The sequence below is a fragment of the Protopterus annectens genome, chromosome 3.part1 (genome assembly GCF_019279795.1).
Source record: "Protopterus annectens isolate FY-2018-M chromosome 3.part1, PAN1.0, whole genome shotgun sequence".
Classification (NCBI taxonomy): domain Eukaryota; kingdom Metazoa; phylum Chordata; order Ceratodontiformes; family Protopteridae; genus Protopterus; species Protopterus annectens.
In genome coordinates, this window is record NC_056732.1 from 69,699,599 (window position 1) to 69,715,620 (window position 16,022).

At 40.3% G+C, this 16,022-nt stretch overlaps 1 protein-coding gene across 1 annotated transcript in view; it reads left to right on the forward strand.

The window, feature by feature from the left end:
- Positions 1–16,022, forward strand: part of ATAD2 (ATPase family AAA domain containing 2) — a 1,885,102-nt gene that overhangs the window by 570,571 nt on the left and 1,298,509 nt on the right. Inside the window, exon 7 of the mRNA XM_044066177.1 lies at positions 8,024–8,140. Coding sequence (XP_043922112.1) covers positions 8,024–8,140 — 117 coding nt within the window. The remainder of the gene's footprint in view (positions 1–8,023; positions 8,141–16,022) is intronic.

Sequence of the window (16,022 nt, forward strand, 5' to 3'; positions counted from 1 at the left end):
TATTCTGCATTTTGCCAAAGACGGTCATCGCAAGTTACCTCACAGGGTGGATATACTCGCACACAAAAAGGGATCTCTTATCCATCCCCACCTGTCCACACTTCACCGGATATTGTGGGTGATAGGGTTTTGATGCCTTCTTTCTGAGGATGTGCTTGGAGTCTTGCAGGAGGCCAGAAACCCCCCTACTAGGAAGTCTTGCTTAACCAAATGGAAGAGTTTTTTTGTTTATCTTGTAACTTGGATACACTTACTGTGGATATCTCTTTGGTTCTTTTATTTATGTGAATTGCTCAATGCTGGATTGGCCTATTCTTCTGTTTAAGGCCCACTTACCCGCTATCTCTGATTATCTGCATTTGACTTCCTGTTTAACCTCTAGATTTGATGCCAACAATTTCTTAAAGGTGTCCTTCCCATTAGGCCTCCCAGAAAGCATGCCCCTCATTCCTGGGAACTTCATTTTGTTCCAGAGAAATTGAGTCTGGCTCCTTTTGAGCTTACTGTTTCAGCTTCATTAAGCATTGTTCTTGGGAGACTGTTCTTTTGGTCCTTACTTCTGCCAGATGGGTGGCTGAACTTCAAGCCCTTATGGCTGTTCCTCCTTTTTTATTTTTTCCATAAGGACAGGGTGCCCTTTCATTACTAATCCTTTTATGGCCAAGGTGGTTAAGAAGTTGTCTCTTAATCATTCATTTACCCACTATTTTTCATTCTCCACATTCTGCTAGTGAATGGGTTTTGCACACCTTGGATTTACATAGTTTGCACAATTTCAAGTATTTAGATAAGACTAAAGCTTTTCATAAATCTTATCAGCTTTTTGTCTCCATCATAAATTTTTAGGTTTGGCTGTTTCCAAGCAAACCATTTCTTAGGTGTCTAAAGCAATTTCTTTTAGCTGTTCTTTGCATGGGAAGAGCCGTCCGTCCTTCAGTTAAGACTCGTTCCACTAGAGCTGTTGCTTCTGGTGCTTTTTTTCAATGGTTTGGATGCAAATTCTATTCTTGAGGCAGCAACCTGGACTTTTGTTCGTACCGTTACTAAACACTGTATGTTGAATTTGATTTGCAGGGCCAGAGCTGACTTTACCAGGGCCAATCTCCATGGCTTCCTAGAGGGCTCTTCCGCCCCTTCCTACTCCCAATCCTCTCCTGAGCTTTTGCATTCTTCCTATTTTAAAGAATATTGTAACAGTGACATGGAAGGAGATAGTATAGTTGTGTAAAATCTTACCATAACAGTAGATGTCCTTTTCAATGTTGCAGTATTTGCTCTGTTTGCTCCTTCACTCCTCACCCTGGTCCTTTTTCTTCTGGATGTTTGTTACCTGTTTTTTTATTCTTGGACTGTTGTTTTTGCTTGGGCTTTTCAGTTCTGAGGATGGTACTTCTGGGTGCCACCTTTATGCTGTGTGGGAAACATCCTTGTGAAGTATGGAGTACCCTTTACAACTGAAAGGCTTTGGTATACTGACTGGATGCTGGGGTGGGTGCCCTTGGCAGGATGATCCCTATTGTAAAGAATATCGCAACAGTGAGAGGATATCTACTCTTGTGGTAAGAATTTACACTACTGTGATAATTTGGAACTTTTTTCCCCAGACCTCCACTGAAAATGGGCTTCTTCCCAGTGAACTTTTCCAGTAATCAAATGTCAATAAATAAAAATAATCCTGGTTTAAAATTGAAATGGATTTGTATGAAGCTGGATCAGATGGGTCTTTACTATCTTTAGGTGTTACCACCTGTGACGTCTGGCTGTATCCCACCAGCCTGCCAACGATTAATGTGACATCCCCTACTATCATGGATCAGTAACTAAGGAGCTTCTATTCTCACTGACTTCAATATGAGACTGTCAGTTAAACAGAAGTAATTCAGAATTTTCCCTTAAGAGCACAACAGGAGCACGCTCTGTTTTCCTGGGACTGGACTATATACTTCTGTCCACCCCAAATGTAACTCCTTATTGCATGTTTCAGAGTAATGTTTCCCAGTTTAAGACCTACGATACACTCACTCTAATTTAAAATTAAATTTGAATCTCTCACATTCAAACACTTCTGGGAAAACCTTGGCACATATTTCCAGCTGTGTCCGTTCCCCAAAATAATATGGTAATGCTGCCACCAATCAGCCTTCATGCCCTTCTAAAGTGGTGTCCAGTTATGAACGTTAAATGTCAAAATAAATTATAGCTATGACCAGGCCGTCGATGTGATCTGGGGAGCATCAAACAGGTAGAAGCACTCTCTAATCTCTAAAGGAAAAGACTGATTTCTAGCCACAATGTCAATTAATGAAAAACATTTAGTAAATAAAATGAATTCAAGAATGTAAATCAATAGCTTTTAATAAACACCAGATTTCAACCACCAGAAATGTAAAATTAAACAATAGGATAGGAGTCCATTTTTCTAGAAAAACTCCATCTTAATTTAGCTTTCCTAATCTAATTAAGCTTTCCTAATGTAACTAAAGAGTACTGCTCCTGATCTAAACTAACACAACAGGAAGGCAAAAGGGCAGGCTTACAGTTCTGGGGACTTCTCTTTCATGGTTGTCCACTGAGTGCACAGCACTGTAACTGACGGTACTTCACAAAATGCTCAGCACTTGGCAAACTGCAGTCTTATATGTCTTATTTTAAAAATAACAGCTGTTTGAAAAAGTTCTTTTCTTGTCAGATGTTCACTTAGCAAACAGGAACATTCAAATGACATCTGCTATTTAGCTGATTCTCCATAGTGTGTACTTTAGAATGTCCCTCACAAACATGCTCTGTTAGAAATGTATTAGAACACTGACAGATTATTTTTGCATCCTGTGTGAACAGGGAAATACACAATATTTAAAAACATATTTACATTTCATAGTTAGACATGCTGACATGCAATACAAGTTAATTGAGCATATGCACAAATCTCCTGCCAGACTTAACACAGGTGAGCGTTTTCATTTTCTTAACACAGCCACTACATTTTTTCGAGGAAATTGGTGCCGCGCCTCCATTTAAAATGCTGTTAAACAAAACTTTCCAGATCTTAATCACTTTCTTCCTTCCTAGCTCTCAAACTTAACAGGAGTACTTGTTTATTCCTGAAGACTTTCTTGCAGGTTGATTATACATTGCTATTTTATCTCCTCTTCCTGTCTTAACTGTTAGTTGCTGAGCCTCATCTACCTCTAACCTTGGCATATTGTCTTCCATAATCTTTTCCATTTGTGCTTTTTCTTGATTTCTCTACTTCTCTGCTGTATACAAATTTTCATAAAATTTCCAAAATATATTACAATACCTGTACAGGATCTCTAGTTATTTTTCTTGTTATAGGCTCCCTAAGTTAGCCACCAAGCCCTTTCTACCTTCTCTTGTGTAGATTGTTGTGCAAGAAATGTTTGTCTTGTGGAGTTATCAAAAACAGTTGCTTAACCACAATCTTTCTAAATTTGTATATTATCTAGGTAGTCCCTTATTTTCTTTATATCACTTCACAATTGTGCCCTTTCTTTTTCTATGATATTTCCCTTAGTTTACAGAACTTTAACCTTTATGAGCCCCTCTAAATTACTTTTTAAACAGAATTTTCTTCTATTTCTACCCTGGTTTTAAAACTCCAGTTTCCTTTTATCCCACTCACTAGTTATAATTTCAGGAGTACTTTCTATTGTCCCTAATAACTCCTGGATAATCACCACTACCCATTCCTTAAATTCCTCTGTCTTTAATAGGTAGTTGGGAAAGTGGCAGTACCTCATCTTTGTTTAATTATCCTGTAATTTTCTCCTTACTAAGTTACTGGAGCATGATCTGAAAGTTTTTGGATGTGTATCGAAGTTCTCAGCTAAATGCACATGTTCCTGTGAAATATACTTTTTCTAGTCTCGCTCAGTTATTGTACCTTTGTGAATAATATGTAAAATTTCTTAGTTCCTACTGCAGAATCCATGTGATTTGTACCAAATATTTTTATAAAAGTTCTTCAGAAATGTACCCTCTTGTTGCACTTTCCCTTATAGCCCCCCTAGAGAAATCCTTATTGTTGCAATTCAGATACCAGTCCCCACCTATAAGGAATATTTCCTGCTGAAAGCTGATCATTTCTTCAAAAAAGTTTTTAAGCTCTATAATAGCTTTCAGTGGAATAAAAATTTGCCATCTTAACCCTAATCCCTTTCCAGTAGCCCCTTACTACCACTCATTTGCCAGTATTGTTTTTCCCTCTTTTATCACTAGATCGTCTCTACCGATTAATAGAAGTGTACTCTTTTATTTGTCCATGATGTTCTGCAGAATATCTATCTTGAAATCCTTTCTGTATCAAATTCACATGCTCATTTCTTTTCAAATGTGTTTCCTGTAGTATTTGTAGTCTACTTAATTATTAAAATTTGATTCTTTCCTTTCTCTATACCTGTTAAAATCATTCACATTCCAATATAATAATGAAAGTGTCTTCATTGTGGTAAGACGTCATTATTCCCACATATTGTATATGTCAGCTTTTTTAAATTTCTATTTCCAGCTTTTGTGACATATGTACCCATTAATGTTTGGCAGGTTAATTTATACATTTTTATTACCAACATTGGAACCTGTTACATTTTACAATACCTTTTGAGTGTTTTATAAACAAAAACACTCTCCATAACCTGTTAATACAAACATAACTATATCCATATCTTCAAATAATTAAGTTTAAGCCTTCTAATAGGAAATTTGTGCCAAATGGTCAACTGCAAGCACAGGGCCTAATTAACCTGAAACGAAGGTTATCCATGGTAGGATGCATGCTATTGCCTTTGCTTTTACTTACACTAATTGGGTGTCTGCCCTTTCTTATCTTTATTCCCTCCCCAGATGTGAAAACAACTTGCATGCTTTCAGACATGATTACTTTCTCTAAGGCAAAAAGTTAGTGTCATGTCTTTTATTTCCCTATTATCAGTTTGTATTCGTGGAAACCGAAGAGAAAAAAAGTAAGAGAGAAAAAAGAAAAATGTAGTCCTTTGCTGCAGCCTGAATGGCCAACTGAAACATTTATTGCTAAAGTAAAACTTTTTATTATATTTGGTGTTCTTCTATATTCGTATTTCCATTTAAAATTTATTAGATCAAGCCAGTGGTCTTAATACAGGCATTCACTTATGGAAAAGTAAGAGAAACCATCATCAGCTGTTCACGCATTATGATCCGTGTCCCCCACCTCAACATCCCAATATTACAGCCTGTTATGTTAAACGTGCTTTTGTGTACCTTTACTTTTTGCACTATAATGCCTACATTTCTTTAATAATGAAAAAGAAAAGAAGAAAGAAGTGGAAGAAGAGACAAAAAAGGCACCTATTTAGTTTAGCACCCTCATGACCTACAAGAATAGCTTAAAATACTTAACTGTAAATTTTAAAGTTTATATTGTGAAAAGTGTCATGGAAATACTGTTAAGAACAAAAATCGTTACTTAGTTACCTTTTTTCCCTCCATCTCTTTCCCTTTGAGTCCTTTCAAACATTAATGACATGAAGTGAGGCAAATGTTTCAGTTCCCCACATTTACCAAAGTCAACAAATCTCCGTCTCTTCTTTCCTCTTGTTCTTATACATCTATATTTTACAACTGTGATTGATGGTTTGCAGTCACATGTATTCACTAATTTTGTTTGCTGGTCTTCCTGTTCATCTTCATCTCTCAAATCCAAATTCTGGTTCACTTCCAAGGTACTCTCTTCTGGTCAACTCCTTTGTTTTTCTCTCTCTGAAACATTTTGTTTTGAGCAGTGGAAAAGGTTTCACCAGCAAAGTCATTGTGTGCAGAAGAATGAGAAGCAGAGTCCCCTTCTTTTTGATGGTCCACTTTATGTCGAACAAACGTTTGCATTTCCTCCTTGGCCTGTTCTGCATCAAAAACTAACTTTGATCCTCCAGGAAATGTATTCTGAAGACAGCTGGATACAGCAGCTTGGTTCGCATACCTGCCTCTCAGCATTCCCTGATTACAGCATTAAATGTTTCTCTTTTACCTGGCGTGCAGTGAATAATCATTTTCCACAAACACTGCTTTAAGTACTTTGCCTTTTTGTCACAGTTCAATTGCTTATTTGTGCCTTCATAAAATGAATGCAGTCTGTTCCTTCTAGTTTTTTTGGTACTGTAGAAAATCTGATTTTCCTTGCATGTTGTATCCTCCAATTCTACCATTTTTTTTAAACCTGTCTTCTTGAGCAGTCCTTCTGGCCAGCCTTTTCTTCATTTCGACCTCTGATAGGCCAGTGCATAGTGTTGTTGCAACACAAGAGGTTCCCTGTTTCGATTCTCTGCTGGGGTGCCTTGTCTGCAGAGTCTGCATGTGCCCCTTATGTTCACCTGGGTTTCCCCTAGGTGCTCTGGTTTCCTTCCACATTCCAAAGATATCCAGTAAGTGGATTGATCAAACTAAATTGACCATAGGCATGAGTGTGTTGGGTGGAAGAACTACAGAGGCAGGATCAGTCACCCGGTGGTATAAACCTTGGCTGTAGATTGTCACTGTTGAAGTGAAACCCCGAGCTCGTGCTAAAGCTGGAAAAGGGGTTGTGGATGGATCAGCTGATCTGAATATCTATTTAAACCTTTTTCCATTTTTTGTAGCCCTTTTTTTGAGTTGATGTACACCTTCAGTGTTTCATTTTATTTTAATCAGTTCTGAGCACATTTGAGTTGTTATATTTTCCTCTAGATTACTGGATCCATGCCTTGCAGGAAAGGTGGAGCTTGAACTGCTATTTGCTGTTCAGCTGCAGGATTCTTTCCAGTCAGTGTGTTATTTTCTCTGGATGTCCACTGATGACATATTTGCACATGGTCGACTGGGTTAGTCCCCGGTAGGTCAATGGCCTCTTTCAGGTGAAGGGGAGACCCAATAGGTTCATAGGTGTTTACTAGGCTAACAACCACAAGGTCCTTTTTAAGCCTAGCCATGCATCCCAAATCTCTGACAAGTTCTGATACCCTTGATAAGTGTAAGCATGGGCCTAGGAGATGAACCATTTGCAAGTTATCTCTGTCTGATGTGGCTTACATACTGGCTAGAAGAAATTTGACCAAGGCACCAAGAAACTTTTAACCCCCCCCCCCCCCCCCCCCCACCACCACCACCACCAATAAGTGCCATGGCATATTTTATATCTGCTTGAGTTGCTACCACCTCAGACAAATTGAGTAATGGTTTAATTTCTCATCTGAAAGACTTGATTGTATACCAGGGAAAATTCTTGGTTAAGCTTTAACTGGTTTGTTTTATGCAGATCCAGTTGAAACTTCAGTGAAATTATATAGAGGAAAGCTATTCTGTCTACAAGAAATCTTTTTTTTTCCTTTGGGACATGGGGGATTCCTGGCATACTTGTGACAGTTTGTGAAAGAGCAGGAGAGAGGCTGATCTGTCACTGGGAGTTTAGTGGTCCTCAGCTATAGAACCTTAGGTTGGTAGGACTTTGTTCAGCATCTAAAACTTTCTTAGGATGCCTTGCTGCCTCTTCCTTTCCCATAATGCTGTACAACTGAGGACTTTTCTAATATTAGTCATGCATTAAAGTCAGGTTGCCCCAGAAGACAGCTTCCAGCTGTGTGTAGCAGCAATTTCCCTGAGTTCTGTATTCACTTGTCAAGTACTTATTTTGGAAATATGCTAGAAGGAACTTTATATTTGTTTTCTGGGGTAAAGCACTAATGGCCATGGACCTTTTTTTAGACTTAACCCAGGAGCAGTGTCTGGTTAAGTGACTTGCTCAGAGTCGCACGGTTAGGTAGGTAATGGAGGCTGAGGGAATCAAACCTTGCACTACTGGACAAAAGGAAGCATCTCTTTAACAGTTAATACTTTAAGCCAACTGTCTGACAAGCTGGCAATGTATAATTATAATCGTGTTACAATTTTTATAATTAAGAAATAATGTTGGACTAAACGTAATTATATGTTAAAATATGCGGCACAACAGTATTAAGTTAACTTGCTGTCTTTTTTCTTGTACTGTTCATTCTAGAATCTACTGAAGAGGAAGGTGAAGAGAATGAGGAAGATGAAGATGGAGAAGATCATCAAAAACGTTATGATTTTAGGCAGAGAAAAGCCATTGAAAGGTACCAGGCCCCATTATCAGGTAATAGCTGCATCTAGCATCTTTGTCAGTTTAAGATAATGCAATGACTGCTAAGTTATTGTGGTCTGAAGCAAATCTGTTTCAAACCATATTTTTAGTATGCAGCAGCACACCACAAGCTGCATAAATAACTTACTGTAACTTTTGAGTTTTTCAGTAGGAGTACATTTATTTATCTGGATAGACCCACTGTCTTCTTGATAGGGTAGATATCTTAAATTTGGACTTTTCCATGTTATCCAGTTAGGTCAGGTAATTCGTTTTGAGCAAATGGTAGGATTGATGCATCTAAAGGAAGTATAGTTAACTATAGTACAAGGAGTAAAGAAAAAGGATGCATATTTGATTATTGGAGGAAAGTGGTTGATAAGACAACTCTGATGGGCAGAGAAATAATTATCTGACAACATCCCAGGTTACCAGAGCTTGATTAGCGGCACAAACACTTGATGGAATTTGCAGGGAGGATGGGCATGTCCACTCTTGGGGGTTGTGGAGGTGGGTTGGAACCAGTTATAGGTTGTCACAGTCCTTTGGAGTAAGTAGACAGGCCTGTTACTTGGAAGAGTATGCATGCCACTTCCCCAATACCTCCCACCCCAACCCTGGGAAAGGTTACGGTAAGTAATACATTATCTTACTGTTGGGATGATTTCAGTGACACTAGCAGCCTATCTAAATGATATCCCAACACCTTCCCCTGATGGCATTGAAGAGTCAGCTGAACTTCAGTTGGGGGGGACTGTATGGTTGGCAGGCATTGAGATGAAAAAGAGGGTGATAAATATAACAGTGATTGAAGTAAATTCAGAGTGATATGTGAGTTTGATGGAAAGAAATTGCAGATTCAGAATTACATGGTATAAAATGCCGTTAATGATTGGTGATCAGGAAGTGAAGCATGCTGATATGTAGGTGAGTGCAGAGCATTTTGACACAGTTATATGAATGAGCTGGATCCGTCACCTGAAGTTGATCAAAGGGAAATACCACAATACATGATGGTCTTCACTTTTGCTCATTGTGTATCCCATATTTACACAGCGGAATTAGACATAAATGCTGTTATGTGGGTAAAATGGTTGGTAGTATATAATACTTGCTCAAATCCTCCATATTTTTATCCACACTTTCTGTAGTTCACAGTGGGGTTAGCATTTAATTTAACTGTGTAAACCCACTAGACAAAGGTGCAACTTTTCAGGGGAACTTAACAATACTTTCTGGTTGTAAACCAAAATAAAAACGGGTACTGAAACACTGCAAATGTGTTAAACAATGTGTTCAATCTACAAAAAATATACAGCTCAAAAATAAAATGCAAAATTTTTAATAAGGTGTTTGTGATATGTTTATATGGTCTGAAGTGTTTTATTTAAACATGAAAGCACTAACCTTGTTTAAAAATTTTGCATTTTATTTTTGAGCCGTGTTTTTGTTTGTGGATTGAACAAATGTTTCATTACCCATTTTTATTTTTGTTTACATACTCATTTACATTTATGGGTGCTGTTTATTCGTGTTAGACGGGAGAGGGGGTCGGTCTTTTCTTTTTTGAGCACTTTCTAGTTGCTGAGTTGATCAGAGTTGCACATTAGGCAAATAAGGGAGTCAAGCCTTATAAACTACGCAACAGAAAGCAGATTAACAGTTCAGAGCATTAACTCTCTGCACTGACTACCAGGCATAGTCCTCTGCGCTAACTTTTCAGACACTAGTTACTTAATCACAGCTGGTAGAACTCTGAATTTTGTAAGCAACACTAACCAAAGTCTGAAATTTTTAACTTGGAACCATTGATACTCATCATTCTGTTCACTGTCGACCTTCTTGAATGTCCTCCCTGCGAGTAGCCTGGCTAACTTACCCAACTTCCGGAGCTTCTACCCTTGTCCACAATGCTTCGGACCCTACTATCTAAAAATGTGGTTTAACAGGGGCATTTGCCAATGAAGTCTTCAGATATTTGTTGTGGTGCAGTTCACTAGTTGAGTACTACCAGCATTGTTAGTCCATCAGTTGGCCTGCTTCCAGAAAACCAACTTACCTCCTAGGAAATTTTCTTGTGTATTCTTAGTGTTTTGTTTTTATATCCAATAGTGACAATGATTCTGGGTCTTCTGAGAGAGTAAGCAGTTGTGTTGTGTGTAGAAGGTGCATACCTCAGACTTCCACTGTCTTTGTGTTTTGTCTAAAACGAGAGCATGGTGTGGATGCATTGTCCATATTGTGCTTGCTCTTGTCTGAAACAGTTGAGAAGAAGGCACAATCTATCCTGGATTTTGCGGTGAAAAAGGATGTGTTCTTGGTTCCAAGCTGCAGTGATGTTGGCTGGGCCCTTCAGGAACCTTCTGCCTATGAAAAACACACTGATAAAGCTTGGGGAGAAGCAGGACAATTCTCTCCTTCCTAGGGTCAGCATCACTGAATGCAATGAGAGATGCTTTTGTAGCCTTTGAGTTTGGAGTTGATTTCAGTGATTGCTTCTGGCAGAAGTGCTCTGTAGGCCACCATGCCTTTGGCTTTTCACACATCCTCTCTGACCAAAACCTCTACCACACTTTCCAATACTTTTGTGACCTCTGTGTCTGAGGGTCACATCCTGATTAGTGAAGGGGAAGATTGATTTACCCACAATGTATCTTTACAAGGAGGATTCCGGTTGTGGTTGCCCAAGTGTAGGAATCATGAGGCACGGAGCACCAATACTGGTTCTGGCTAGCTTCCCTTGACCTAAGTTATGTAGTCCATTGGTCCGTTCCATTTACCAGAATGATTCTTGGCATCTGTGCCAGCAGGCACAACATTTCATGAATGTCTTGACTTTCAAACAGCCAGCACTGGCAATCGCAGAGGTTCTAGGGCCACTTCTGAAAACTGAAGGGTGGAACCTGTTGTAATAGTACTGAATCTGAAGCAGATAAGCTGACTTATGTCAGTCAAATCCCCTGTATTATACCATGTGAATCTTATTAAAAGGTGCCCTGTTTTCTGCATCTCCACCAGAGGATTGATCCTTTGAGGGCACACTTTGTAAGATGGAGGAGTTCTAGTTGGAGGCAAAAACAGTACTTTGAGCCCAGCTCAGATATAGAACATTCATCGGTTTGTCTGAGCTTAGAGAACTTGCTGTTCCCAGAGCCATGGATGTCATGAAAGTTGTACATGCCTCCACATCTGTGGAACCAGACCCCCCCCCCCCCAGCCATACTGAATTCTAGGAAACCTGATCACTTTTATAGGGTTAAGGATTTGTGTAAATTCCTCTGCAAGAATCTTCTAGTTAATCTTTTTTATTTTATTTTATTTAACATTTGTTGACCGGGAAGGTCCGACTAGGTTCCACAGATCCTGTTTTCAGCGGAGGCCCGGGGAGAAATGCTCCAGAAGCATGTCTTTAGAATGTGGGAGGAAACCGGAGTACCCGGAGGAAACCCACGCAAACGCAGGGAGAACATGCAAACTTCACACAGAAGGCACCCCAGCCGAGAATCGAACCAGAGAACCTGTTGCTGTGAGGTGACAGCATTAACCACTGCACCACTGCGCCGCCCTTGCTGTGAAAGGGATCTGCTGTGTCTCAATTTAGGAGCCTGTGACCCCATGCAAGAACTTCCTGGCTTCATCCATGAGTCCTTTTTCTAATAACAGGGAGACTAGTCTGCATGACCAATTTTGAGGAGGGTTTATACCTCTGATACCTTGTTCTTCAGAGCCTTTAACCGCCAGACTTGTATGCTTAACCTTTATCAAAACCTGATTGAGAAGATGGAGGCTAAGGCAGAGAGATCTCAAGGATCTAAGAGAGAAGATACTTGAGTTATGTGATCCCTCTGATGTGAAGTTGTTCAGTCTCGCCGTTCATTCTTTACTGATGGGTTCAGAGCTGATCCATCGGCTCCAGTATGGCTGTATGCAAAGCTCGAGGTCTTGCAGTAGCTCGAGGCCAAGCCCCCTATCCCATGATGCACTGTGAATTACCTCCGATCTAGTTTGCCACAGCATCTGATCGGAAGTTCCAGTGCAAGCTCGGGCCAGTATTTCTTGCAAGTTATTTCTTCAAAATTATTACTATAATAGTATAGATTGTTAGCCTTGTATAGCTTCTTAAAAGCTCCCCTTTCCTGTGTGTGATTATTTTGTGTAGTTATATCGGCCTTGTGTGATTTTGGCCTAGTTCCTTTCTTTTAGATTTATCGGGTCTACATCATTTAATTGAAAACACATTTCACTGAAGCTTAATTCATTGACACATATTCACTGAAAGCTCACTTCACTGAAAACCCAATTCACTGAAAGCTCGCTTCACTGAAAACCCATTTCACTGAAACTCATTTAGTTGAAAGGTATATATGGCCTATTCCCCACTGTTGTGCGATCCTGGAGTTAGTATATAAAGTAAGGGTGTGTGGGGGGGGGCACAGCCCCCACATTCGAGGGGGAATGGGGGGTGAAGCCCCCCACATAAATTGGTTATATGTTGTCTTCTGGAGGAATGTTTTCATTACACTTGTAAGTATCCATCTATATGCTTTAAAATATTTACAATATGTGGGGGGCTACACCCCCCACACCCCCCAATGTGGGGGCTGTGCCCCCCCCCCACAACCCCCCTTACTTTGTATACTAACTCCAGGATCACACAACAGTGGGGAAAAGGCCATATATACCTTTCAACTAAATGAGTTTCAGTGAAATGGGTTGTCAGTGAAGTGAGCTTTCAGTGAATTGGGTTCTCGGTGAAGTGAACTTTCAGTGAATGTGTCAATGAATTAAGCTTCAATGAAATGAGTTTTCAATGAAATGATATAGACCCGATTTATCTACATATTGTATATATCTGTATCTCTATATCTATTTTTAGCCTAGTGTTGGCCTTTTATATTTGGGCCATAGATTAATAGTATTCTTTCCTGTCAGGCTCGTTTTTTTTTTTCCTGTGTGCAGTTTAGAGCCTAGTACTGTTTTATATTTTGTGCGTCTTTCTTTAGACTCCTCTGTGTGGTGTGCTTTTAGAGCCTAGGTGTGGTGTTCAATAGTGTTTTATCTTGGGTGCATTTTTTCTCAGGCTTCTTGCGTGTGTTGTGTGTTAAAGCCTAGGGTAATTTTGATTATTGGATCTGTGTTTGCTAATAGCATAATGGCCGATGGCAAGGATAATCACCCAAAGTCTGGGTTTAAAAAGTGTGAAAGACTGCAGGCAGAAAATGTCTGTTTACTGATGGACATGTAACTTGTGTTTACTGCTTAGGAGCTGTCCATTTGCAGGAGTCTTGCAACATTTGTCATTCTTTTTCCTCGAGAGTGTTACTAGAGAGGAAAAGGAAGTTGGTAGACAGAGGCTTGTTAAAGCATCCATTTCATGAAGCATTGAGTGACAAGGATGTGGTCAAGTAAGTCTTCCAAGTCCTCTAGATCTTCAGGGGACTCTAAGGACTCCAAATAGTCAAAAAAAATCTAAAAAGTTGGAGTATTCTGCGACATTGGCTCCACAGACCTCAGAGCTGACTGTCTTTTTTATTTTATTCGGAGCCGGCCCACAGCTTTGGAGCCAGTATCCGAAAGGCTTCTGTCTCCACTACTTCTGTCGGTGCATTCTTCTAGATGTTCTTCGTGTTTCACTGTTGCAGTCATTACATTTGGGTTATCTGCCTGCAGGTAGCCCTCAGCCAGCCTGAATACCAGAGTCTTGTGTTCCTGCGTCAGATGCTGTCTCTTCTTCCATGACGTCTGGGGTATAAAACATGCAGCTGACGGGGTTACATTGGTCTTTCTTGCCGCACGGTGCCCGAAGCAGAATAGTTCACCAGTGCCGGTCGGCCGACTCCTGAAATTTTCGTTTTTGAGTTTCAGAACCAAAGTCTTCAAAAAAGCTGAGTACCCCATCGGGGAAACTTTTTCTTGCTCTTAACCAATGTCAGTAAAAGTTAACAATTGTCTTGCTTGTGGAAAGCAAATACCTCATAAAGATTTTCATTTGTACTGCATTCCTTGCTTAGCCCCAGACCACGACATCCCTCGCTGTCAGTTTTGTGCCTTATTCAACCCCCGAACTATTCATCTGTCTATTTTTGCAGCAAATTATTTTGGTACTCGCTGTAACTATCCAGAAATGGCTTCGGTAAGCCATGTGACTACTGATATTCTGAAAAAACATAAGGATAAAGACAGAGACAGACCGCATAAGTCCAAAACTGCCGATGGCACTTCTGTTAAGCTAGTCGCCAGTTTGCCGGTACTCAGGCGTTTTCACAGCCCGCTACTTCAGATTCGCAGGCCTCTACTAAGACCCATTTGGAGTTCGGTATGTTGCGAGATGCTTCGACTATGGAACCTGCGAAAGTCTCTACCTTGGATGGGTCCGGAGCCACCTTGCAGGCACCGGCTTCTGAGGGGGTATTCAGGCCTACAGATTTGCATTTTAAACTGACACCATCTTCTTCATCCAGGCCTAAAACTCGAACCACGCTTAAAAAACATACATCCAAACCGCCTTGTCAGGCCCATATGCCTAAAAAACGCTTAGAATGGCTGAAGACCTTATTACTTTAATTAGGGGAAGCCAGCCTTCCCCCTCAGAGACCTACAGCTGATTTTCCTTCTGATTCTTCTGATCAGGATTCTGATATTTCTGTTTCTTCTGGTTACCAGGATTTGCCCTTAGCTAAGGATTCTGATGCAAAGGATTCCATTCCCTCAGCTTCCCCTCCAGAAGATTTTTCTTTTGGTGAAACCTTGCACACTCTTAGAGAGCATTTCCACTGGGAAAGCCAGTATTACTCTGACTCCAAAAAGAGGGTTAGGGAATTCTTACTCCTTTCTCAACACAGGCCTTTAGCTGTACCTCCTGTTCTGGACATTGTAGATGATGCCTTCTTGGAATCTAGCCTGTCCCCAGACACTTTACCTCCAGCTCCCAGAAAACCTGACCAGTATTAGAGTATCTGACTCTCATAAGTTCCTTTTCAAGAATCCTACTGCGGATCCAGAGACCATTTCCCAAGGACCAAAGGGCATTAAGGCTACTGCTATCAAAAATCCTACTCCTGATAGAGATTCTAGAGCCTTGGACAGATGGGGTAAGAAGGTATACACTTCTGCTACTTTGGCCATAAGGGCTTTAAATTGCCAGTTTTGTTATGTTAAAGTACCAGCAGCATATTATTGGACTACTTAAACAGAAAATTATGTTCATTCCTGACTGTGCTGAACACAAAGAATTACAGGATCTAATGCGTTTTACTGAACATGTTGGTAAACATACTTTGCAATCTGGTTTTGACTGTTTAGAAGCATCTTGCAGGGCTGCTGTCAATGGGTCTGTACTTAGAAGGCATACTTGGCTTAAGGAGCAAAACTTGCCAGATCATGTCAAAGCTAAATTACTGGATGCTCCCTTAAACCAAGACCACCTCTTTGGCAACAAAGCAGAAGTCGTCCTGAAAAAGACGAAGGAAAATGCTAAATCTATGCAAACTGTTAAAGATTTCCTGCAAGTACAGCCTCCCAGATTTAGTAGGCATTGACATTCAAAGAATTGGTACTTTCCAGTTCTCCTCAGTCCAAACCCAGGAAGAGCAGACCACCTAGGGTACAGTCTCAGGCTATGCACAGGCCTAAGCAGTGGGGGGCTTTCACTTCGAAAGCAGGAAGTAGTAAGACCCCCCCCCCCACAGAAAAATGTCACAATGACTTAACCTTAATCCTTCCAAGCCCTGCTCAACTGCCTGCTCTCTTAGGAGGAAAGCTCGCCCTGCATGCAAAAAACTGGGAATTCATTACCCAGGACAAATGGGTTTTAAATAGTTTTCCAAGGATACAGATTCCACTTCCACTTCCCCACCCTACCAATCCCAAACGGTTGGCCAGACCTACCCCCAAA